At 36.0% G+C, this 27,208-nt stretch overlaps 2 protein-coding genes across 6 annotated transcripts in view; both read left to right on the forward strand.

Moving 5' to 3' along the window:
• The window catches only part of LOC109057318 (plexin-B2-like), a 344,361-nt gene that overhangs the window by 30,902 nt on the left and 286,251 nt on the right, over positions 1-27,208 (forward strand). The window lies entirely within an intron of this gene.
• Positions 1-27,208, forward strand: LOC109099135 (ankyrin repeat domain-containing protein 26-like). The gene is given in 34 exon segments (XM_042753494.1): positions 1-795; positions 1,009-1,138; positions 1,243-1,307; positions 1,574-1,673; positions 1,921-2,010; positions 2,428-2,477; positions 3,142-3,217; positions 3,299-3,343; positions 3,753-4,067; positions 4,150-4,227; positions 4,323-4,396; positions 5,102-5,875; positions 7,716-7,939; positions 9,639-9,833; positions 10,195-10,225; positions 10,415-10,556; positions 10,651-10,837; positions 10,839-10,877; positions 10,952-11,138; positions 11,217-11,363; positions 12,547-12,958; positions 13,043-13,612; positions 14,774-14,931; positions 15,132-15,307; positions 16,989-17,082; positions 18,549-18,626; positions 19,081-19,215; positions 19,907-20,019; positions 20,872-21,016; positions 21,169-21,459; positions 22,153-22,388; positions 24,068-24,329; positions 26,352-26,397; positions 26,882-27,208. Coding segments are annotated over 34 exon segments (6,636 nt in total). The 5' UTR covers positions 1-60; the 3' UTR covers positions 27,118-27,208.

Genomic DNA, 27,208 nt, shown 5'->3' on the forward strand with positions numbered 1-27,208 from the left:
ACTCATGATGAACCTGGGTGTATTGATCAGGGTGATGACAGTGGAGCTATACCAGTGTCCATGATTGTTGGTCAAAGTGATGAAGACCAAAGTATAAGTCAAGAGCACGGCAGCCAAGTCAAGCAAATGCAGTATGACTTTGCAAGTGGCTCGGTCAAGGTTTCCGAAATGGATCAGATCTCTGATGTCTCTGACAATGAGTCTCTGTCGGAAGAATATGATGTATGTTTTGATGATGCAGATCAACCACAAGCTTCAAATCTCTCCAATAGTAGCCCAAAATGTTCTGCCATTTCAAGTTCAGCACAGTTTGAAAAACCATTGATGAGATATCTCTCAAATAGCCCCAAACCATTAAATGCAATGAGTCCCGTTTCAACAAGTCCTAGTCCCAAACACGCACCAAGTCCAAGGCATCAACATTCAACTGCAACAAGTCCACAAAACTCAAGTTCCTCAAGCCACTCACCAAGTCCCCAACATTGTAGTCCATCACCTTCATCGATTAACCATCTGGATCAAGACTCACAGGACAAGAACAAATCTACAAATCTAGAATCTCCTCAACATTCAAGCCCCGATTCTCAAGTTGAGGATGACCTTTCCGTAGAGTTCGCAGATGAACCAGAACCAGCTCTTCAAGAAGAAATCCCCTACACCGTCATAGACGAAGTTGATCTCACTTCTAATTCTGATGAAGATGATGGTGAGGAGCAGCTTGAGAAGTTGCATGAACCGAACTCTGTAAATAAAGCCGTAATGGAAGAAAGAGGTTCAAAGCACGGATCATTACAGGTGATGGCTAGAATGGATAGAAGTGTATTGTAGTTGAAGTTTCTAGATGTGGATAGGATACAAACACTGAAGATGCAACTGAAGATCCCACTTGTTTCGTCTTTTATTCTTTTATGTATCTAATCTCGTTGAAGTACACCACTCCTATGCTAACAGTTTATTCTGGTTTGAGTGTAAAATGCTTGCCGTTTATACTGGTTTGCAACTAAACAGGAAGACGCCTCCACAGAGGATGAGGAAGAGGAGGATGAAGAAGAGGAGGATGAGAGGGAAGAACCGGAGGAAATGTGTGAAAATGCTAAAGATGCTCAAAATGGTGCTACTAGCAAAGAAAAGCGAAGAGGTACATGATTTTTACGTCAAGTTTTTGGCATTTAGTGACCATATATACAGGTATTTAATGTATTACGTGACCATATAAATAACATTCTTTGCATGTTTTTCCAGATTTCCTTTCAGAATTGGGACTCGAAAAGGAAGATGAAAATGACGACTCTCCCTGGGATTCAGAGGTCAGTCACATGATATATTAAACAAAGCAAAGCCGGTGAAATCTCCATATAGTTATGCAGTTTATGCGCACAGCATCACAATCCCCCTAAAGCAGGGTTTCCCCAACCTACAGGTTAGAAAACACAAACAGGTCAGTGTTGGAACTGCAGTGGGTCAGTGGAATTGTGATAATTAACTATCAAATACTGTATATAAAAATAGAAACAGGTTGTGATCCTTTGTTCACCTGTGACCATCTTGAAATAGTCTCTTTTGTCCCTCACAGTCTGGTTCTGAGAGCCCACAGAAGAAACAGGCCAGTGATACACACACTCCTGCCAAATCACGTAGATCTATGTCCAGTATTTGTGAGGAGAATACCGAAGGTATGTAAGGCATTTCTATTGTTTTTATACTACATAAAAATATGATTGCATTTTAGAATTGAAAACCTTAATAGCTTTGTCTGTGTAGCCTTCTGCAACCATTTCATGCTTAAAAATATGCAAAAGATTAACATTATCCATTGCTTCTGCTTAACAGATGTTTTTACAAGATTTGCTATGCTAAATTATCCAACGTTTAGGTTATTTGTAGATTTGCATTTCATAATCTCATTGAATTCCTTTGTAGACTTCTTGTACGTTCCCTCCTTCGTAAGAGGAGGGAGGAACATTAATTTATTGAGAAGTGTAGGCCAGCAAGGAGGCTGCAGGCCGATGGGTAGGCATTTATGATTTGCTGTTGTCCCTGCTGGATTAATCATCACCCTCCGTCGTTTCTAGCCGTCACATACATTAACATCTTGTCCTCGGATCCTGATCTCTTGTCTTATGCATCTGTTGTCATCTGTGCATTTAAGGCATGTGATGTGACACGGAATGATGCTCAACTAATACATGCTTTAGTGGGAAAGGTCCATCATTGTCGGTCATGTTTACAAGATGAGTTCATTAAAATGAGCATTTACAGTACTGCTGTAAATTTGGCCACTCAAACCCCAGTTCACAGGCATCATGGGAGACCTCCATTGCTGCATGTGCATGCCTGCGCACTCGCTTCATGGAAGCTTGTCTTTGTCCATTGATTTTCATGTTTTTTTGAGGGGAGTTTTGAACCTTGTCCCTTCTTGCCTTACAGTTTTAAGAAAGGATGAGGATGATGAAGAAGAGAAGGAAACTGAAATACCAGTAAGTATCATTTTGATATTATTACAAGTTATTGAACTTGATTGGTTTTTCACAAAGAACTGTTTGCAATGTTTTTTTTGGTAAAATGCGTTAATAAATAGATTGTCAATGAAGCAGTGTCTTAAGTGTGAATTAAATGATGAAAAATGGTCGAAATTTGATGGATTTCAACACTTTGCTGCTCTGCAACGTTAATTCCATTAATATTTAATATTAATATATTAATAATAATTATCTCAACATACATATACATATATATATATATATAATATATATATATATATATATATATTATATATATATCATATATATAGATAATTATATATATAATATTCTATATCATATTGTAGAGAAAGGCACACTATTTTCAGGGAATACATGTACTGATTAAAAATATTTATGGCAATTTTTTATTCAAATTTTTTGGATAAAGGCATCTTTCAAATGCATAAATGTCACCAAAAAAAAAAAAAAAAAAAAAAAATATATATATATATATAGATATATAATATATATAAAATATTTTTTTTTTTTTGTGACATTTATGCATTTGAAAGATGCCTTTATCCAAATATTTTTGATAAAATTGGATACAAATTTTGTGACATAAATGTCATATTTATTACTTTTGAATTTAATATTAAATGCATTTTTTTTTTCACAGCCTAAAGTGGTCAAAAGAGAGACAGTGTCTGTTCTTAGTAAGCTGATGGATTCCAAAGAAGCTAATAAGAAAACAGGTCATCTCATTTTTTTAACACAACAATTAAATTATATTCTAACATGTTTGGCTTCTCATTTAAACCTCTCTGTTCTTACAGATCTGATGGAAGAGCTTGGTTTGGGGGATGCTGATGATCTTGAAGGTAACCTGATGTTTTTTCTTTACTAAAACATTTCCTGAATCCTTCCTGAATCAGATTTTGCACTCAGTGTATGTTTTGTATGTCGGATGTGTTCTTGCTTTTGTCTAAATTTACACAAAATCAGAACACCAGATCAGATACTCAAGCCCTTATGCTCTGTGTACTTCCATTAGTTCTGCGGATGCTTGATAATATCAGAGCCAGGGCCTAGAAGTGCACATGACAAGGCAAAAAGGCTCAAAATTAAATACAGATTTTCTATAATCTGTAAAGACACTCTTTCTGAACCTGCTCAGCTTGAAATATTTGAGTCAGGTTGTTGATAAATACAGTCTAAAGTTCCACACTGGCGATGAAGATGTTCTCATTTAGGTCTGCATTTATCATTTATTGTCACTGCCTCTCATAGATGCTTCAGACTGGGACTCTGCCAGCACCACCAGTAAGGCCAGTAAGAAATTCCCAGTTCATAAGCTGGATGAGGAGCCCGTCTTTGAAAGCCCAGCAGCTTCCGCACTACCCATAACATCCGAGGAACAGGACGTGGACACCAGGGAACATAAAAAAGCCAAACAAAAAAAAAAAAAACACAAAAAAAAAAAAACAACAACCTCAAGCACAAAACCTCTACCTAGTCCACGTTCTCTCAACACAAACGCCAGCTCAAAACCACAAGCACTGCCACGACTGCGCTTGGACTCCAATCAGAGGCCGGAGAGTGAAGGTAGAACTCAGAAACTACAAATCTAGCTTTTGAGATGATTTCAATAAATATATATGCTGATACAAGATGTATTCATATACAGAATCGGACTGGGATTTGGAAACTTCCAGTCCAGCCAAGATGACAAATTCACTGCCAAATGTCGCTGAGTCTGATGCAGGTAAAACTCTTCAATGTGAGGGTGAATGTTCAGGGTTTAATATACTTCTCACTGTGTTTTAGATTATGTTGTGATGTGTCTGAATTTCTCTTCAGTTCATCACCAGGAACCCAAAGCTGAAGATGTCGAGAGTGAAGACAGTTCTTACGCAAGTGAAGATGCAGATCAGGTGGGCAATTCATAGAATAAACAAGCTCTGTGGATTCTGCCAACTTTAAATAAATTAATAATAAAATAAAATAAAAATCTGATTAAGCATGTCATTATTGAAAATGTCTGCAAACTATGTACCAACATTTAAAATAAAACTAAATTAAACGAAACTACATACAAATCACATTAATAAAAAAAATTTAAAAAAAAATAAATTTTTTTTTTTTTTTAATTTTTTAAGTTTGCCATTTTTATTTTAATATTGCATTTAGGATTGCAATTAGATTTCATTTAATTTGATAGGGATGAAAAACAGTTAAAAAAAAAAATCACCTACTATAAAAAATTACACTATATATTTAATGCGACTTATTAAAAACCTTCATTTTTATCATTTTATTAATTTAATTTAAATTGAAAGAATCTGCCTGTCATAAAACTCTGCCTCTTCTTACTAAATGAAGTGTTGAAAATAGAGTTTTTTGCCTTAGTGGTAAATGGAAGCTGAGGTGATATGATTTCTTCAGTGGATTTGGTCTTTAATGTAACTACATGTTTCCTTTGTGCTTTATTTTAGTTAAATGTGGTGACAGTGATACAGTTTAATTGTCGGCACGAGTCTTGTGCATGTGTCTCAAGTTTGGTCTGAAGTCCTTGTCAACCAGACTTGTTGGGTTTTTCATTGTTAATTCTATTCTTTTGTCTAATTGTGCAAACAAAGGCAAGAGAGGCATTACAAGCGTCTTCTGTAGACATAAATAGGCCGTCTAACCGTGAACCACTGGAGCGCCCAACCTCTCCTAGAGAGGACGAACATGAGGAGAAAGCTGGTGAGATTCCCTGGGAGCAACGCTATGAGAAAATATGGGTGGAGAACGACAAAAAGGAGACCAAGTCCCAGTACAAAAACGTAGCTGCGGAACTAAAAGAGAGGTTCGGAGAACTGGAGCACAAGGAACCACTGAGTGACCTTTCGGAGCAGGAGTGGAAAGAAGATGAACAAGGTGATGAAGAGGAAAAGAAAGAGGTGGAAAAGGAAGCAGATGATGAAGATTCCAGTGAGGAAGAGGAAGAGGAAGAGTCAATAGTGCGGCCCACCGCCCGGGCAAGAAGTGCAATACTTTTGCCCATCCCAGAGCAGAGAGAGTCAGGCCTGGAGGACTCACAGTCTGAAAGTGTCCACCGCACCATTAGTGTTGAGGTCAGTGATGCAGAGCTTCCCAGTGACCAACATAACCCTCAAATCATCCCAGGAGCCCGAACGGATGAGGCCCAGGAGCCAGAGAACCGAACGGATAACACTGAGGAACCTGATAGTGGAAGCAAAGATAAGTGTGCACTAGAATCTGCAAGCAACAAAGACGAAGAACCTGAAGAGCTTTACAAACCTTCAACGCTTGTTGAGAACGAGCTACAAGTCCCACCCAAAGTTCTAGAAGTGCCCTCTTCTGACTCCAACGAGGTTGACAAGGGCCTGTGGAAGTCCAGACTTGAGGTAGGACCCCGGGAGGAGTCTCAGACAAACTTGTGTAACGAATGAAGACTTACAGTCTTGCCTCTGTCTTCTTGTTCCTCATTCACATAAACTCAAAATGCGAGGGAAAAGCTCCAGCTTCAAAATCAAAACCGTCTGTTAGTCATCTTGTAATGCTGACCAGACACTGACGGGCCAAATTACACAGCTGCTCCCTATCTCTGGTTTTGCCAGTCATTAGCTCTGTTCCAAACCTAGTGATCTGCCTACCCAGACAGCATTTTAAGACACGGCATGCTTCTGACGTGACATGTTAATTATGTTGCCTTCTGAGATGCCTTGTTATTGTAAACTTGCAAATATTTGCATTTTATACACTACTGGAAGTGTTGCAAAAAGTTCTAAATCAATCTAAATAAACCCATTATTTGTTATGATGTTGTAAGATAATTATCGTGGTACCTTAGAAGGCAGCTACCTATGTAGGCAGTAGTCAGCAGGGCAGAACACTAGTTTTTGAAACAGAGCTATTATCTTGTGTTGTCAACATTTTTTGTACTACCATTTCAACTCATTTCACAATGTCTTCAAATCATTTACATTCTTCATGCATTTTAACACCCCATGAAATCAGTGTTATTTTAGTATTATATATATATATACTTTTATAGTATTTATTGATATTTTGAATGAGCTTCTATTTTTATATTTTCGTTTTTTTTTTTTAATTTTTTTACTATTTAGCTTTGATGGATTTTTTTTTTGCTTTTGTCATATGTCTGTTTCTATTTAGCTTTGATGGATTTTTTATTTCCATTTGAATGGTATTAATTTTAGTACTTCGACTTAAAAACGTATTTTAATTTCCTTATTTATTAAGTTTTATTTATAAGTTTTTTTAAGTTTAGGTTTTTCATCTAATATTTATATTTTATCTATTTCAATTGCTGTAAATGATTTTTGCTAGTTTTAGTTAAAAACAGCACTGCATGAAATAGACAAACACATTTTTTCTTTTGTGTATTTCTGCTTGGGAAGTTGGGAAAGCATACATCATATTGTTTTAATAACCATCCTTTAGTTTAAACAATAGCCTGAGGAAAAATATGATTTTGGGCTGCGCTTATAATGAGCTTTGCTCACTGTGCAACAATAGATGTGTTCGACATCAGTATGCTTCTTGCTTTACTGATTCTTTTAAAGCATCTTTCTGATGCTTTACTGAACTTTTAGGGGCATTTAAAAAGTTCATGTTTTACAAAGCTCTAAGTTTGATTTCATGGGGTCTTCAGTTGTCCCGTCTTGTCCTGTATATGTTTTAACTTGTGTGACCTGACCAGCACTTGTCTTGAATCCAGTCTGTCACTTTATTAAATATTTATTGGTTAAATTTATGCACTGGTGTCAAATGCTTCACTTGGGTGTCAGTTCACATGTGCATCTGTTGTGTGCATCTGTGCCAAGGATTGCTTCCTCTAGCTGTCTGAAGATCTCTCCTCATCTTCCTGAAGATCTGTTATACTAGTGTTAGTGTGTGTTTTCATGATGTGTCTCAACGGAGGAGTTTCAAACAACTATTTTAACCCAGAACTTCTCCGTTGATGTTGGCTTGAAGTGTGTTTTATGTTGCTAGTGCTTCTTTTTAAATAAGAAAAGAAGACATTGTGTGGTGTTTTACTCAGTTTTGTCTCGTATGTGACCGTATCTGAATGTTTTGCATGATCAGTTGACTAAATCAATACATACACATTTCCCATAAGTTGTTTTAAATCTAGAATTTCCTTATGCTCTTAGAATAATGCTTATATGCATACATTAAAGATGATTTATCACTCTCAACAAATAATATCTTCTGTTTTAGGGTAATAAGGAACAGTTGGATGGTATGAGGGGAGAACACCAGCCCAGTGCTTTATGGGATACTAGAGGAACCAGAGAACGAGGTGAACTTGACCAAGTAAAAGGGAAGAAAACTTACAACAACTCTGGGAACCCGAAACCTCAACAGGAAGGGATGGCTGACGGCAGGTCTTTGGGAAGAGAGGGTAGTGTTTCACCAAGACATCTGACAAGAAGTCCAAGAAGGTACATATGTTGCATTACTAAATGGAATTAATGTGAGGGGAGATGTTTTTGTGATCCAATCACATTGAAGAACTTGATTTTATTAGGGGTTCAAACGCATAGCGCTGAAACCCTATTGTTAGAATGGTCTTGGATGAGCGATTTCTACGTAAAACTTATCGTGTAGACCAAACTGTAAGTCGTAGAGACTTGAAACTTGGAGGGATGATAGTACTCACACTGCCTACAATGTGACTGAGGCTCACCCCAATCAGCCTGACGGGGGCGCTACAGCGATCGAAAGTATGAAATCGCTCATAACTCTTAAACCGTCTGTCGCTGGAATCCTTGGCTCATGCTGGACAAATAAGATTTGATCGTGAGCAGGCAAGAATTTCGGGTTTTTCACATTTTTTGCATAACCTACTTTTGCGAACTAGTCCTAGGTTTTTCACCCGATCGGAACCAGAAAGATCCAGATAGAGAGAAAAAATAAAAAAATAAAAAAAAAACTTAAAACTCTACACACACCTTCAAAAAGACACAAAAAAAAACGAATGAAGGGCACAGCCACTATTTAGTAAAATGCCTGTAACTCCTGAACGGAATGAGATTTCTTCGCCAAACTCGGAACACGTATGTAAGAGCTCAAGCTGAGGTCACAGGAAAAAAATCACGGAGATGGGCCACTTGGTGACGCTATAGCTAGGCAACCATTTGTCCTATCAACATGAAAATAATGGGTGGGTGTAAACGACTGTGCATTGCATGGTTTTTCCGCACATACACGCGATATTTGTATCGTATGATAGACCTCCTCGTTCCAAACAACTTTGCCTCTAGAATCACTGCTGTCAATCAAACAGTTTTTTAAATGATTGATAAGATGTGAAAAACCTACTTTTGCAAACTAGTCCTAGGTTTTTCACTCAATCTGGAAAAACCACCGCAGTGCAATTCTCTGGACTCTCTAGGTCCATAATTATCAAAAAGGGGCCTGTCTTAATATACCCAATAGCCTATAAAGCCTAAACGAAAACTCAAAACTTCACAAAACCTGCTGAACACATGAGACAGGTGATTCTAAACAAGCGTGTAAAGTTTCAGGGAGACCGGACCACAGCTGGCGCTATAACAGTCATAAACGTCATAGTTCAATGGTAAATCACCTGAATTTGACAAAATTATTTTTTTTAAATAATTGATTTAGGTGGTTGGTTACAGGCTAGCTAAATAATATGTAATGTCTTCTTCCTTATGTGCTTAAATACCTAAAATGCTTGAATCCCGGTTATCACTGCTTGCAGCTATACTTTTATTTTATTTCTATTTTAAAAATTACTGAAAACTTTAACTTAGAAAAAAACATAAAATTTTATATTATTTTATATTTTAATTTTAAAAATTAAAAAAAAAAAAAAAAAAATACTGAAGCAAACAGCCATGGGTGATCAATCAATACACATTTTGACCATTTTATTTTCATTCTATTTCTAAAGTATATGCATGCATGTAAAACATGACAGTCATGACATACAATTATTGTGGTATATTAATTTTTTTCAATTATGTTTCATGCCAATGGATATAGTCATCAGGTTTTAGCAGAAGCTTTGAATTTGGTGTCATCATTGCTGTTTCCCTGGTGGAGGGCGTGCAGTTGCCTTTTTTTTTTTTAATCTTTCATTTTAACTTCATTATGAGATCTGTGCACCTCCAGTACTGACAGGGCACGACCACATGGTGAGGAAGATGAAGAGGAGGAAAAGAAAACTGTAGGTAGCCAAGCCAGAAATCTCCGTGTAGCTCCCCCTCTGCAGGGCAAACCCTCCCGACCTGCGACCCGCCATAACGGAGACCTCGAGTCTGTCTTTGATGATAGTACTTTAAGTGAGCTATCGGAAGAGGACAGGAGGTATACATGCAGTATTTACATGCTTTTTAATGTAATATATTATTTATAGCTCGGTTTTATCTGTTGCAATGTTGCAGCAGCATCATTATAAGTATAACTTGGCCTGCACAGAATCTGTGTGCCCACAGAATTCAACCAAACTTGAACACCTATACACCTGTAATACGTACACCCACAATCAGCGTTGAATTAATAAAAGCAAATGAAAAGCAGGCAGATTCCATATGGGCCTTGTTATAACGTAAATTTTTCTATAGGGAATACTGCATTATATCCTCATTTTAGAGCACCAAACTTGCTCTCCGGTAGACTGGTGTTGTCTGATAAAGCATAAAATCATGTTTTTTCTTTGTACTGACAGGTCCCCATCTTCAAGGCGTAAGAAAGAGCAGGTGAGCGCTTGTCCTGATAAGTTAAACCTCTAAAAATAAGTGTTCGTTTAAGGGTTTGTTTAAGACTGTCCAAACTGTGCACTGACTTTTGAGAATATGAAGGAAAATGTTACTCATAATTGTAGGAGTTTAACACAGGATACTCAGTGTCACACATGTGTTGTATTGACTTTATTGTCTCCTATGCAGAGTACTGGAGAGCTGGAGATGGCAGATGATTTTGAAGATCTCACCCAGTCTTCTGACACAGCCACTGAGGAGCTGGAGACTCCAGTATCTGGATACCACAATGCATCTCTGCTCTTCAAACAGCTCGACTCCAGTTATCTGGGTGAGTCAGTCAGCTCCAGTCGGCTGAAAGCAAACAGTTAAGTTCAGATATTCAGCAAATGAAGATGTTTGCTTGTATCTTATATGTCCTGCAGACTCTGTGAGTGTGGTGAAACTACAGAACATGTTTCATGAGTACGAACGCACCATCCAGAGGGAGAGAGACAGACACAGCCGTCTGGCGGATAAAACCTCTCAGCTGGAGCAGGAACGCAACGAGCTCAAGATCCTGCTGGATGATATCAAAGGCAGCAAGTCCAGCCTAGAACATCTCAAATGGAGCGGAAACAGATATGAACAACAACAACAAATCATCAATTAAGTCCATCTCAAACTCAACTCAGGCAGTTTTTACAACAACTCACCCCCTCTCCCCCCCCTCTCTCCTCACATAAGAATCCTCCTTATAAAACAGGAACAGGAAAAGCATCAGAGTGCTCACATGCTGTATAATAAAACCCGTGAGCAGCTCCAGAGGAAAGAGGAGCAGCAGCGAGCCGAGGCCGAGGAGCGTCACAAAGCTGAGCTGAAAGTCCGCAGTCTGGAACTGGAGATCAGAGCCCTGAAGAACAGCATCAAACAGGTCAACGGCAGCAGACTGGTAAAAGCAGCTCATAACACAGTTTTCTCAGTGTGCTGAAGAGTGTGTTTGTGTGTTTAGCTTGAGGAGGACAGGGATGAGTCCCAGCGTCTCCTGTCTCATGAGCGCAGTGCTCGCGCCCTACAGGAGGAGTTACTCAACAACCACCTGCGTAAGCAGCAGAACATTGAGGAGGAGAACCTTCGAAACCTCAACAAGAGCAATGAGGTACCACTGCCACCTTCTCAAAACTTCATATGCTTGTCTGGGAATATTTAGAAATGTTCTGTTTATATTAGCAGCCAGCAAATTCATTGCAACTAATATGTAGTCAGAAATGCAGTGATGTAATGTCATAATTTTAAGTCACCGCATTACAGCTATATATGCAGTGACATCATCGCTTAAAGGGATAGTTCACCGAAATGAAAATTAGCTGATTTTCCTAACCTACTCACCCTCAAGCCATCCTAGGTGTATACGACTTTCTTCTTTCAGACGAATACAATCAGAGTTATATTAAACACTGTCCTGGCTCTTCCAAGCTTTATAATGGAAGTGAATGGGGGTCGAGATTTTGAAACCCAAAAAACTGCGTCCATCCATCATAAAAAGTGAATACGCTACACCTATGTCATCCGCTGGAACGCCTCTTTTTAATTGAACTCCCATCTTATTCATCTGAAAGAAGAAAGCCATATACATCTAGGATGGCTTGAGGGTGAGTAAATCATGGGGTAATTTGCATTTTTGGGTGAACTATCCCTTTAACAGGCAAATGTGCATGCAAATAATTTTTTAATGCCAGAACAATCACAATTTACAATCATGTGACATCATTGTGACATCATTGCTTTACAGTCAAATATGCAGTGATGTCATATCTTTACAATCACATATGCAGTGACATCATAGCTTTGCAGCTTTTATCACATCCCATCTAAGAAACCATGAAGAGCATGAGCTTAATTGAACAAATTATCAATATGCAGTTATAGAATATCTTTGCAATCACATATGTAGTCATGTCATAGTTACGTCATCGATTTACAAAATGCACATCCCATCTAAGAAACCATGAATATGAGCATAACTGAGAACAAATTTAAACGTAGGATGTCATATCTTTGCAATCACATATGCAGTGACGTCATAATCGAGAACAAATGACCAATGTCCCTAAATCAAATACTTTAAAATTAAATATGTGAACTTCATGATTTAGGTTTACCGTATATAAGCAGTGAACTAAAACTGTTCGCTGGCATGTGATTGGTCAGATTTTCAGGCTTTGTGCTAATGACCTACACTTAGGCATTAACATACTGTTACAGAGCCAATCACTCTGTTGCAACCAGACCACATACTGTTTGTAACGTTAAACTGAGTTCATTACTGATGCTGTGCTCAGGCCATGTCCCAGCTTACAGAGGCATCGGACCGTGAGCGGGAGTTGATGCAACAAAACCGAGCCCTACAGGATGAACTGAACACCGCTCGGGCCGAGCTGGACCGCTCACACTGCCACAGCCGACAGGAAGAGTCACGGCTGGCGGAGGAGAGAGACGCCCTACGCGAGAGACTGGAGGATGCTCGCAGGGACATGAAGCTGAGTGAGGAGGCCTTGGCCCAGACTGTGTTCCAGTACAACGGGCAGCTGAGTGCGCTGAAGGCCGAATGCTCAGTGATCACGGCTAAACTGGAGCACGAGAGGCAAGTGAGGCAGCAACTGGAGGCCGAGCCAGACCCAAGCAAGCCACGACACCACTGCACGCTGCACTACACTAAGATAAGACATGCCAAGCCAGCTTCAACTCATTTGTGTTGAACTAAATTTAAGGAAATTCTATTAACTTCTCTTAAATTATCTTTTAAAACTCTCACAAACCACCAACAAACACACACAGATCCATACACGCTATACCCAGAGAAACACCAACGAGCACAAGAAAAGCCGAAATAAAAGACACATCTTTTTGAGTCCAGTACACAACGGGACACCATCCAGTCCCTGTCCCAGAAACTCAGCAAGGCCGAGGCACGCGCCAACAGCCTGGAGAACGAGTGTCACCGCAATGCTCTGACCATCGCTGAGAAGGGCGTACTGTTGGAGACTCTGGCCCGGGAGAAAGACCAGGCCCTGGCCAGACTCAAAGAACTGGAGGCCACGGTGCTGAGCGAACGGGAGCAGGCCAGCCGTGCTGGAGCCAGACAGGAAGCCATGCAGGAGAGACTGGCCCAGGCTCAGAGCGAGAATGCGCTGCTACGACAGCAGCTGGAGGAGGCGCTCAACAAGGGCTCGGCGAAGGATAAAGCCGTTACAGATGTGCACCAAAACTTTGCCGAAATGCTGAACCAGTTACGTGCAGACGGAGAGGAGAGAGTCCACCTGGTGGAGGAGAGAAGCAAAGAGCTGGCAAAGACAAACAGCAAACATAAAAAACAGAAAAACAAAACAGAGAATTACAAATATTATATACATTAAAAATGGCTCTATTAATGTCTATTTTAATCTAACAACAAAATGCACTATTAAAGGGATAGTTCACCCAAAAATCAAAATTATGTCATTAATGACTCACCCTCATGTCGTTCCAAACCCGTGAGGTCTCACGGGTTTGGAACGACATGAGGGTGAGTCATTAATGACATAATTTTGACTAGACAGCAGCAATAAAAAATAATGTCTATTGTAAGCGAACATCATCATGTTGTGTCACTAATGGATACATCAGATGTAAGACTGAGACTAGACAGCAGCAATAAAAAAGTAAGTTTTATGGGTTAGTTAAGCTTAGAGTCATAATTTATTAAAATAATAACTAAAATTAATACAAAAATCATTTTAAAATGCAAGATAATTATTAATAATTAATAATAATAACAAAAATCATTTTTAAATAATAAAATTTTACATTTTAAATATATATATATAATATTATTTTAATATTTTATATATTTAAATAATATTTTTTTATATATATATATATATATATATATATATATATATATATATATATATATATATATATATATATATATATATATATATATATATATATATATATATATATAATTAGAAATTGAAATATGTTTAAATATATGCTGTTAGATATATTGCAAATAATTTCTATTTTTATATATTTTAAAAATAATAATAATTATAATTGCATATATGTAAGCTGAAAATAAGAGATGGCCTATATACAAACCATAAACATCACAGTGATATTATTAAGTATTAAAATAATTCATCAAATTCATACAAAAAATAATTAATAACAATAATAATAATAATATTTACATATTAATGCTAATATAAATAAAGTGTAAATTTATATATATTATGTATACAAATAATATATAAATATATATAAATATTTAATGTATCGATATAATATATTAAAATATGAGATACAAAAACAATTTAGTTTCAGATAGACAGTAGATTTGCAGTATGGCGAAAATAGAAGTGGGACATGGATCAACCGAAAGGTGCATTGCAACACATCTGGCACTTCCATTGTAGAATGTTTTATGGAAATCATCGACTTCTCAATGTGCTGCACACGGCCCTGTGTAGATCCTGTAAAATGTCATGTAAACCTGATCAAATGAGAGTATCAAGCTGTTGTTTTTGCAGAGTTCTCTGAGGCAGCTGCAGCAGGAACTGGCCGACTGTCTGAAGAAGTTGTCCATGTGTGAGGCTTCTCTGGAGGTCAACACACGGTACCGTAATGATCTGGAGGAAGAGAAGGTGCGCACACTCAAGGACATGGACAGATTGAAGGGAAAGGTAACCATCAATCTCCTTATACTTCCTGATCAGCTTGGTGTCAGTTATTAACAGAACAATCTGTATTTAACTGGAGTAGCTTCATTCTCAGGAACAATATATGTTCATTTATTGAATCAATCAAATAAATAAGTTCACCAAACAAAAAACAATTCCATTTATTTGCTTTTAAACTAAACTTTTTTTGTGTTGAATTGCAGCTGCAGGAGTCTGAGGAAGTGTATGTCCAGGCCGAGAGACGCATCAGCCAGCTGAAGAGCTCTCTGGACGACAAAGAGCGAGAAGCCTGCAGTACCGCTCAGAAACTAGAGGAGGCGCTAGCTGCTTCCACAAGCAAAGAGCAAACCATTAAACAGCTGGAGGAGGCGGTGCAGAGGTACCATTAATTTGTGTAAACCGGGTCCACAAACATTCACTCATTGGCTTCATATGATACATGTCACACTGTAACAACAATGGTACTGATATAAGTGACGTGAGGAATTAAAATGACAGTTTATTACAGAAAAATATTGTCTGTATGTATATATATATATATATATAACACAATTATATATATATATACACACACACACACACACACACACACACACACACACACACACACACACACACACACACACACACACACACACACACACACATGATGTGTATGTGTGAATACAGGGCCCTACGCTTACTTTTCTTTTTAGGAGCACGTATGCTCCTAATTTAAAAAATTTAAGAGCACAGACAAAAAATTCAGGAGCACCTTCTGATCAATATTAATAGGTGATATTTGACTCCTTTAAGTGATTTACAGGGGCATTTTTTTACCTTCGGCATTTTAAAGTGTCATGTTATATGTCAAATTCAAACATTTTTCAAAATTAGATAGAATAATAAATAGAATAAAAATAATAAGTTACTGTTCAAATGAAATCAGTATTAAAATTAATTTGTGCTACAGAGGTGGCAGAGAAGAACACAAAAGTGGCATGTAGGTATATTTACAGACGTTAAATGAGGCAATTAAATAAGTGCAATTAAATTAATAAATTCATGTTGCGATGAATGTTTTAAATATAAAATTTTGAATGTAGAAATATTAAATGATTTACTTTAATAATACAAATATTATTTATATTTAATAAAAGAAATATTAAATGATGGTGATATTTAAATAACGATAAGATGAAACTAAAACTGCCAGTAGGTGGCAGCAATTCACTGATTTGAACACTGAATCGTTCGTTCAATTGATTCGTTTGAACGGCTGATTCATTCAGAAAAGAAGCAAGTGACTGCTGTTATGAATTACATTAAATTAATAAGAATATTAGATGTTAGATTACATTAGATAACATGAATTTATTTACATAGTCATTTATTGCATAAAATGCATTTTATATGAATATTCTATTAATGAATATGAATATTTTATGAATAGCTATATTCATATTTAATATGTTGCATAATTATAAGTTATTGAATATGAATATATTTATATAATGTCATTTAGTGCATGCCATTAAGTTGTTGTATATGACATTTACAATAATTTAAAATAAACATTTAATTAATGTATTTATATTCATATTTACATGTTATTGCATAATGAATATTCTATTATAATAATATTAAATAAAATAAATAAATTTATTGAGTCATTTATATTTACATATTTAAGTAGTAATATATTGTGTAATTTATTGAATCTGAAAATTATTTAAATATACTAAGATTAATGTTCAAATTCATATAGTAATGATATGTAGTGCATACTATTAAGTTAAGACCTTTACATTAAATTAATATTTATATTATTTATTTAAAATGAATATTTTATAAATAGATTTACATTCATATTTATATATTTAATTATTAATTTGTTACATAATATTAAAGTATTTAATTGCAAATTTAAAAATGCATTCAAATGAAGCACTGTGTTCCTCATCTTACATCCATCAGCTAAACAACACAAAAGTGTCCATCATTATTAACTGTAATCCTCTACTAAAATATCTGATCATTAATGTGTGGAAATGGTTCATGTGATTATGATATATCTACAGGTTAGAGATCGAGAACGCCAGACTGGAGGCCACAGCCAAACAGCAGACCAACCGTATCGAGGTGCTTCAGAAGGGCGTTCAGGAGGGCACTGTGGTGAGTTCTCTCGAATCTCACTCATTTGACCTCAGTTTGTGAAGAAGAAGTGTCCTGACTCAACTGATAATGGTAGATTTTAGGAATGAAATGATTCACTCACGATTCATTTTTGATTCGTTTCAGTTCACTCTCTGCCAGCAGGTGTGCGCTTAAAGCGTTTCCAAACAAACCACTTAAAACAAACCACTTACGATCACTGCGGCAGGTGGAGCGTAAAGCGTTTCCTCGGTTACCGCTGTAAACAAAGCACTTACGAACACTGTGGCAGGTGGAGCTTAAAGCGTTTCCTTGGTTACCGCTGTAAACAAAGCACTTATGAAAACTGCGGCGCTTAAAGCGTTTCCTTGGTTACCGCTGTAAACAGAGCACTTATGAACACTGCAGCAGGTGGCGCTTAAAGCGTTTCCTTGGTTACCGCTGTAAACAATTTTTTTCTCTCCCCAGCACTTAGGAACACTGCGGCAGGTGTGCGCTTAAAGCGTTTCCTTGGTTACTGCTGTAAACAAAGCACTTATGAACACTGCAGCAGGTGGCACTTAAAGCGTTTCCTTGGTTACCGCAGTAAACAAAGCACTTATGAACACTGCGGCAGGTGTGCGCTTAAAGCGTTTCCTTGGTTACTGCTGTAATAAACAAAGCACTTATGAACACTGCAGCAGGTGGAGCTTAAAAGCGTTTCCTCGGTTACCGCCTGCTTAAAACAAAGCAGTGCTGCACTTATGAACTTTAATATGCATTATACAGAGGCAAGATGAAAAAAAAATTACCATTTAAACTCTTCTAAAGACAGTAAGTTCCCCTCAGACATACACCCATACAAAATCAAAGCCCAAAATTAATCATGAGTTTAGCATCACAACAACCGATTTTAATCGTTGCATATTTGAATCAATTTTCAACCGGCTCGCTGTTAATCGTTACATCCCTAGATTTAGACATTAATCCTGACAGAGCCTCGTTTTACCCTCTTAAGTCATCTGAGCTTCACTTTTGTTGAACTCTGTTTATTTGTGCCAGTGCAGAATGAGCTGACTGTATGTAAACTGATGGTGTAGTCACTCTTTTCACAGCTATCAGGCTCATCACCTGGAGAAGGGGTTGGTATCCAACATCTAGCTGTGATTCTAGCGGTTCACTTTATTGGTTGTTCTTTCTTTACTGTGAATTACAGCTCTCCAGGTCTTCAAATCTCACTGTGATTTACACTTGAAATGAACAAGAAACAAAAAAGTTTCTGTATTCTTTATTGCTTTTCTTTAGTTTGGTTGTTAGCGGGGTATTTTCTCTGCTTTGGTGGTGGTCTGTTTGCGGATTTGTTTTGATTTGCATTGATTGCAAACTCTTTTTCTACCTTCTGCATTTCTGGTTTCTGAGATCTGAAGTAGATCTAGATCTGCATGAAGTACTTTGCTGAGAGAGTGTTCAAGGCCCTGTGGTGTATTGACATCTGTGATTGTTCTCAGGTCAGGAATCGTTTGGAAGATATCGTCACAAACCTGCAGAGCAGTAAGATGACGCTAGAAGAACAACTCAACCGAGAGGTGAACTTTATGACAAACATGCGTTACACTGAGCTTCAAAATGCATCTCAAGCAATAGACGAAGAGAGGATAGACTGAGAACATTTCAGTTTATTCATAGAGTGTTATTTTAGTAAATTAATATTTTACATTTAATTTAATTTTTAGGTTTTCTGATACATTTTAATTTTAGAGAGTTTTAGTAATGTTACTAAAATAATTGTATTTTTAGTTTTATTTATTTTTAAATATGTATACATATATTTTTATTTAATTTTAGTACTTCACCTTAATGAAAATGGGAAATGTTGTTGTGGCAACTAGCTAATATATATATATGTATTTTTAAAATATGTTTAATTGATTTATTTAATTTAGTTTTCAGTCTTAGTTTTAGTTAATGATAATAGCCCTGATTCGTAGTGCTACGGGAAAGTATATTAACTATTTGTTTAATTGAGGTTCTCCTCTCCAGGTACAGAAGCAGAGTATGCTATCCCATAATGCCCAGGACTCACAAACACTGTGGGAGGAGGAGCTAAAGAGCCGCTCACGGCTGGGACTCCGCCTCTCTGAGCTGGAGAAAGAGAAAGGAGAACTGACCAATCAGGTGCCAGAAAGACACAATGTCCATCCGAAATGTTACATTAAATTACAACAAATGATACTTTTGACAAACATAACGTTTGCATGTTCACAAGTTTAAAATGTGTATATAAATGCACTATTTAAAAGTTTGGGGTCTTTTTGAAAGAAAGAAATTAATACTTTAGCACAGATGCATTAAATTTATCAAAAGTAACAATAAAGCCATTCATAATCCCCAAAATATGAAGCAGCATAACTGTTTTCAACATTGATAATAATCAGAAATGTTTAATGAGCAGCAAATCAGCATATTAGAATGATTTCTGAAGATCATGTGACACTGAAGACTGGAGTAATGATGCTGAAAATTCAGCTGCGCATCACAGAAATAAATTACAGTTTAAAATCTACTCAAATAGAAGACTGTTATTTTATTAATATATTACATATTACTGTTTTTTGATCAAATATTTAAGCCTTGGTGAGTAGAAGAGAGTTCTTTCAAAAACATAAAAAAATTGTCCCAAACTTTGAATGATAGTGTATATATAAGGGAAAATATTCTTAAAAGTATTATTAGATGAAGTATTTAATGTCACAAAACAGTAACAAACACACGAAAAAATTTTTAAAAATCACATCAAAAAAACAAACAAATAATGTTAAAAAACCACTAATAAAAACCTATAATCCACCCTCTCTCTGTGTTTCAGATGGAGCTCGAGAAGAAAAAGGCCAAAAAACTAGCCGAGCAGAAGAAATCTGTGGACACGCGTCTGGAGCAGGAGATGAAGAGAAACACAGACCTTCAGAAAGAAATGTACAGGTGACCATTTAACCTTTAACCCCGACCGCTGCAGCTCTACACCTGTAGACGTGTTTGAGGACGTAGAGAAGCCGGCAATGCGGATCCTCCAGCTTGCGAATCTGTGAGATACATGCATGTAGTGCATATGGCTTTTTATATCTTACATTTGTTTAATTCACGGAGGACTGACTCCAAGCCTGTCTTTTTTGCTGCTGTAGTGCTGTAGAATAACAAATACATGTGTAGTGATAAAAACCTTGATACAGCATTTGAAAAGCAATGTATTTCCAAGTGTAGCAGGACAAATAATCATGTTATTCTATCTGTCTTTCTATCTATCTATCTATCTATCTATCTATCTATCTATCTATTAAAGGGATAGTTCACCCAAAAAATGAAAACTCTGTCATTAATTACCTTCCTGGACATAAGTACCTATATCTCATGGTTTAATTGACTTCAAATGCAAGCAGAACAGTGTTATTTTTAGTATTATTTATATACACCATTCTTATATTTATTAATATATTGTATATATTAATATTTATTAATAATAAGCTTTTGTTTTTTAAGTTTTCAGTTAATTTAATTTTAGTTTAACCAATTATTTTTGTGCTTTTGTCACTTTTATTAGTTTGTATAAAATATTTCTGTTTTGCTTGAATTTTTTTTTTTTTCAGTTTTAGTCATTTTAGAATTTATTTTAATTTAGCTGCATTTCTAATTCTTCATTTAGGTTTTGCATCTAATATATTTTATCAAATTTAAAAATAAAAAATAAAAGTTCATGTTTTAGTTTTTAGTTAACGATAGCAACACTGATAGAGAATGTCTCTAATTTCAGTGTGTCTTACTGTGTGTGTGTGTCAGGTTGAAAACTCTGTTGAAGACCGCTAAGAAGCAGCTGCGTGAACAGGGCGGTTCACAGCTGGACTCTTCTCTGGGCAACTTCAGAGGAGACTTTTGAGCCACCGGCTGGAGGCCAGAGAGCGCCGTCAGCAGAATGAAGACCCGGGTACAGTCTCAGCTTTAGGCTTTTACAGACATTTGCAACATTTTTTGTCATTTTTAAGACAGATAAAAGTATGCAAACTTGATCGATCGAGTCTCTTATTTCCTTCTTTTCTGCTTGCCTCTAATCCTGTGGTCACCCTTCCTCTGGCGCAGGTGGATGAGCTGCAGTCTCAGTACGAGCGGGAGGCGTCGCGCTGCTCGCGGCTGGAGGAGGTGAACAGACAGCTGAAGGAGAAGCTGTCGTCTGTGAAGAGCCTGAGCCGAAGCCACGAGCAGCTGGAGCGCAGTAAGAGGCAGCTGGAGGAGGAGGTGGCCAGTCTGCGCCGGCAGCTGGAGGCCGGTGTGATGGACCAGAGCCAAGACCACCACAACAGACCCGACACAAACTAAAGAGCCCGACAGGAGATCCGACACAAACTAGAGGAGGTCAACCTCTTCCTGCAGGTACACAACATGAGTCGGAGACCCAACATGCACCATAACACATTCGCTTTAACCTTGTGTTTATTGTTGTTACATATTTATGTGCAAAGTCCAAAGTAAACGATCGTTAAGCACCAAATATAAGTGAAAAAGCAAGTGAATACAAAACCGTTATTGGCCAGTTTCAATTGCATAATGCGAAAATGATGTTCCTTTGCTCCTTTATTATTTTATTTTATTTTTTTATTATACATTACAAACATTCTTAAATATAAAAATACTATAAAAAAAAATTGTTACAATAATTTTGCTTTGTATTTTTCACTCGTCACATGCAGACAGCATCTTATTTTGTTTACTGTTATTTTATTATTTATTTTATATATCTAAAATATATTATTTTAACAAATAATTATAATTATTTTATTTTTTTATAAAGCTTCACGCAGGCATTATATATATTTTTTTTCCTTTTCATTTATTATTTTAGAATTTTATATATATTTTTAAATATAAAATGTATTTATTTTATAAAGATAATTATAATTTATATTATTCATTATACATTTTTAGACGCTATGTTTCATATAGGCAGCATTTTATTTTATTTATATTATTTTTTTATAATATATATTTCTAAAATATAAAATATAATAATTATTATTCTTTTGTTTACTGTAAAAAGTTTTAGACACTTTTTGTATGTTTCGTCAGACGCAAGCGGCGTCTCAGGAAGCTCTGGAGCAGATGAAAGCTGCTAATGAGGCCAGTCAGCGCGCTCAGCTGGAGCAGCGCATCAGGGATCTGGAGGGAGAACTCAGCCGTTTACGCAGCACTCAGCACGACAGTCTCGTTCAGAGAGACTCCAGCCACACAGAGTTGGAGCGCTACAAACAGCTGCACAGCGAAGAGCTCCGCCTCCGCAAGAGTCTGGCTGCCAAACTAGAAAGGTGAGAGGCATCATGGGAGACTGTCCTCAAAATTACATTTAGAAATATGTCTTAATTCTAATCACGTTAATGACATTTTTCAGATATAACAAAAAAAATTAATGGCGGTTAATTATTTAAAAGCATATCAGGCCAAAAAAATCATGATAAATTGTACAGCTGATTCTATAGGTATCACTGGCACACTCTGTCCTGGTTAAGGTCATATCTCACTGGATTGTTCAAATTAAAATCAAATTAAAAAATTTACCACCGGTGTCCCTCAGGGTTCTGTTTTGGGCCCACTGCTATTAATCTTCTATTTACTCCCTCTTTGGGCTATATTTTTCAGGAATATGGTATCCATTTCACTGCTATGCCGAAACACACCCCTGCCCTACCTCCAAACAAAACACCCCATCTCCTCCACCTTCCTTGACCAGATGTTAAGCTGAAATTAAAGACTGGCTTTCAGTCAACTTTCTAAAACTCAACAGTCAACAGGTGATAAAACTGAGGTCTTACTCATTGGTACAAGATCTACTCTCAAATCTGACTAAATCTGATAATATAACACGTACTGCATATTTCCACCTGCATAATATTAATTGTCTCCGTCCCTCTCTCACAACGAATAATACTGTTGACCATAGGTGTTTAGAAAGCCACCAAAAAAAAAACACAATTATTATTATTATCATTAATAAATTCATGTTAAACAAAAAAAAGTTAAATGGAAATAAATATTATTTCAAAACATATCAAGGTGGCTCTAAAAATGTTTGTAGTTTTAGTAAGTAAAACTAAAAACAATAATACAAATGAATTAATCATATAAAAGTCCTAAAAACAAATAAATAATTTCGGAAATATTATTTCAAAGCATATGAGAAGTGAGAGACAAACACAAATGATTAATTAGACTACATAAAACTAAACATTTTAATGTAAGTAAAAATATAAATAAAAACTAAAAAAAAAAAATAACAAAAATCAAAAATAAATAAACAAAAATTAAAAACATATCAAAAAATATCTAAAAAATGAATAAATCAATAACATTGATTAATTTACCAAACTTAATGAAATAAAATATATAGTCTAAAATCAATCAATCAGTCAATCAATATTATTTTAAAGCATATCAGGGGAGGTATGGAAAAATGATTGCATAAAATTGACCGGGTTTTAAACTAATTATATAATAATTATAAATAAAATTAATAAAATTATAAATAAAAATTAGTAAAAATATAAAAAATTATTTCAGAGCAGATCAGGAATGCGCAGCAGAATGGTAAAATTACCAAGTAAGCTAAAATTAATTTGAATACAAAATAAATTGATAAAAATAAAAAATAAATAGAATTAGGAAAACTACAAATTAGAAAAAATATATTTGTTATATCGTATTAAGGGGAGGCACAGACACATTATGTTAAACTTACAAACTAAAAACGAACACAAATTAATTATTAAAATAAATAAAAATAATAAGTTACCCTAATTTATTAATTATTAAATGTATTATTATTAATAATTATTAATGTATTAATTAAATGTATTATTTTAATAATTTTCTATCAGTAAATAATAAATTTGTTTAATCGTAGAAGTATTGATTTATTTCAATGATTCATAGTGATTAACTGTTTGTTTGTTTTTTTTAATAATGTGCCGAAATGTCTTTTTGTGTGTAGGTCGAATGAGCGGTTAGCGGAGGCCAACACTAAACTCCTGAGCGAGAGGCAGCGCAGTAAATCTCTGCTCTCCAGCAGTATAGTGAACGGCGGATTAGGGGGCCCCGCTCTAGATGTGGTCAGGCTCTAGGCTCCGTGGGGGCATTACGGAGCCTCTCTGGGACCCCCGAACAGGAGTCTGGGCCTCGGGACGCCGCTGCTGGGGACGGTAGGGGGGAAATCGCAGAGCAGCCGACAGTAGACGAGAGCCTACCTGGCAAAGGTGGCGATGGTGCATGAAGTCAGTTTCATGTAGACTGTGAAAAGGTTTTTCCAAATGCTACAACACCCTGGCTCAACATTCAACACTAACCATGTTCTAATACTTACACCCAAAATAAATCCCATGTCAGTGGTGATTCTAAAACTAACCAACGATGATATATATTTCTCCCTCCAATATCTTTCCCTTCATAAACGTAGCAAATAACCCTTCTGGTCTGTTTTTCCTGTGGCTGCTGTCTGGACTCATATCCTCTTCTGTCTCTGATATCTTCAGCTTCTTGCTCAAAAGTCTGTTTCTCACCTGTCCTCTCTGCAGCCTGATACCTGAGCAGGTGTGTAGCTGATGTGTGCAGATCTCTGACTGTCAGAACACACACACACACACACACACACACACACCTGCTTAATGTGTCTCTGTGGCTTCACACAGCTGTTTATGGGAGCAAACGTTGAGTCACAAATCATGCTGAATAGATTTTTTTTTTAATTCTGAGCAAGATTTTAATTAGATCAAAGTTTGATTTTAGACTTACGGGATGTCCATCTTCATTTCAGGCTGCAAAGCAACAAAATATGATTATTTTAAAGGGGGGTAATTATATTCTATACACACTGTATCTATGCATTACAGCTTCTACTACACACTGTCGATTTATAAAAAACATTTTGAAAACTAATTGTTCAGAATTAGTTATTAAGTATAATTTATGTACTTTTATAGTATTTATTAACATTTTGGATTAACTTTAATTTTTATATTTTCAGTTTTCATTTCAATTTTAGTTAAAATTTAGTAATCTTGTTACATGGTTTTTTCATTTTTTTTTTTTTTTATATTTCTATGTAGTTTAAATATATTAAAATATTATATAAAAAAAATATATAGCAATAAATATATTTAAAATATAATAAATATTATAATACATTGTTTTAAGCTTAAGTTTTTTAATAATTAAAAAAATCATATATGTGTATATATATATATATATATACTTTTCTAAAAATTGCATGCATTAAATATGCAGTATACAACATAAAAACATTGTTTCATGCTACACTGTTGTATATTTACCTTATTCAGTTTAATTCAGAACTCAGCTTTTAGTTGTAGGAAATAAACAAATCATTTTACATCTTAATTATTTTGTGTAAAACTATTAACTTTTGGAAGTTGGATCAGAGACTGTTCAATCATTACACTGGAAATGGAAGACAAGCGCATTGCATTGTGGGATACAGTACTGAGTGCAGTGTGCTCTGGTTGTTAACTGCATGTTTTGATGAATGTTGTAGGTCATCTGGGTATTTTAAAGGACAGAAAATTGACCTACTGTGTACAGCATACATAAACCATAAACTATCAATTATCAAAAGTGTGATTTAATATGTTCTGCTATTCTCAGGTCAGTAACTATCAGTCCCATTTTGAATCCTTTTTTGGGTAATTTCTCAGACTAATATACATGTGTAATTGATTCAGTTTAGCATCGGATCTGCTGTTTTTTTAATGCCCCTGACATTCACAACAGTCTTTATTTAATATTATACTAATCAAATGTATTATAATTATATCACTAGCCGGGGTTACTTTACAGCCGTTTGTTCAGGCATGAAATCATTAAAAAATATCAGGTCATGTGACACTGAAGACTGGAGTAATGGCTGCTGAAAATTCAGCTTTAACATCACAGGAATAAATTACACTTTAAAATATATTCAAATGGAAAACAGCTATTTTAAATAGTAAAAATATACAATATTTCTTCTTCTACTACATTTTTTAATAAAAAAAAAAATGCATCAAAAAAAAACACCATTAATAATAGTACCAGATACTTTTACTAGCGTCTGGATTTTGACCAGATGAGTCAAAACCATGATGCATCTGCATAGTTATGGCTATGCATTTTTATAGTATGAACACTTTGGCAATGTAAACTAAACAATAACCTGACCGAGTGCTAGTTTTAGGACGTGTGTTTGATGAGATGAAGTCAGATCTGGTCTGTTCCTGTTGCAGATGCAGACGGAGCTGGAGAAGAACATATCGAAGGAGCTGGACTATGGTGAGACATTATTAGAACACAATGTTTATATGTGTTTTATGTAAATAGTCTGTTACACTGTTATTAAGATCTCACTAATTTAGATTACAAGGTATAAGAATTTAATTCTTTGGTTTTGGTTTGGCAATTTAAATATCAGCGACGGCACCAAATGGCATATTTTTGCTCAGTTTGGGCCTCTGAATAATATTGAGATGTTTTTCCTCCTTGAGTATGAACTCCATATTCTCCTATATCATAGTATCTGAGCCACAAAAGCCAGGTATAAAATACAAACAACTTTTTTTGTCTAAAGGTTCTATAAACGCTTAATTTTTCAGACTATACTTTTAAATGTCAGACTTTACGGGGTTAATATGATCTTTAAGTCAGAATTACATTATGACTGATTGGATCTCCACTCAATCCATTCACAAATGTATTCTGTATTAATTCGATTGCGCTCAAAAGTGACTTGATTGTCATTCTCGTGTCATTCTGGAAGGAGGAACTGCCCGCATGTCTCCCGTTGGATCGGCCTCTGGCTCGCAGAACCTGAACCTGACCCTGGAGCAGCCGGACCCCGTGAGCAGAGCCACTCAAACAGTAACCTGGAGGTGCGCTGAAGAAGAACTACATGATCTGACCCGCGGTCAGTCCACACTCTGTGAACACAATCAACTCGAGCGCCATATCACTGACCCACAAACCCGCTCCAGAAACACTGATCAACCTCCCTAAAAGCCCTGTGGATTTATAAACCTGGAGTTTGTTTACTAAAGCTGGTGTTTTTAAAAAGCAGTTATGGGTGCCTCTTTGTGCTCATTAATGA

The sequence above is a fragment of the Cyprinus carpio genome, chromosome B25 (genome assembly GCF_018340385.1).
Source record: "Cyprinus carpio isolate SPL01 chromosome B25, ASM1834038v1, whole genome shotgun sequence".
NCBI classification, from domain to species: domain Eukaryota; kingdom Metazoa; phylum Chordata; class Actinopteri; order Cypriniformes; family Cyprinidae; genus Cyprinus; species Cyprinus carpio.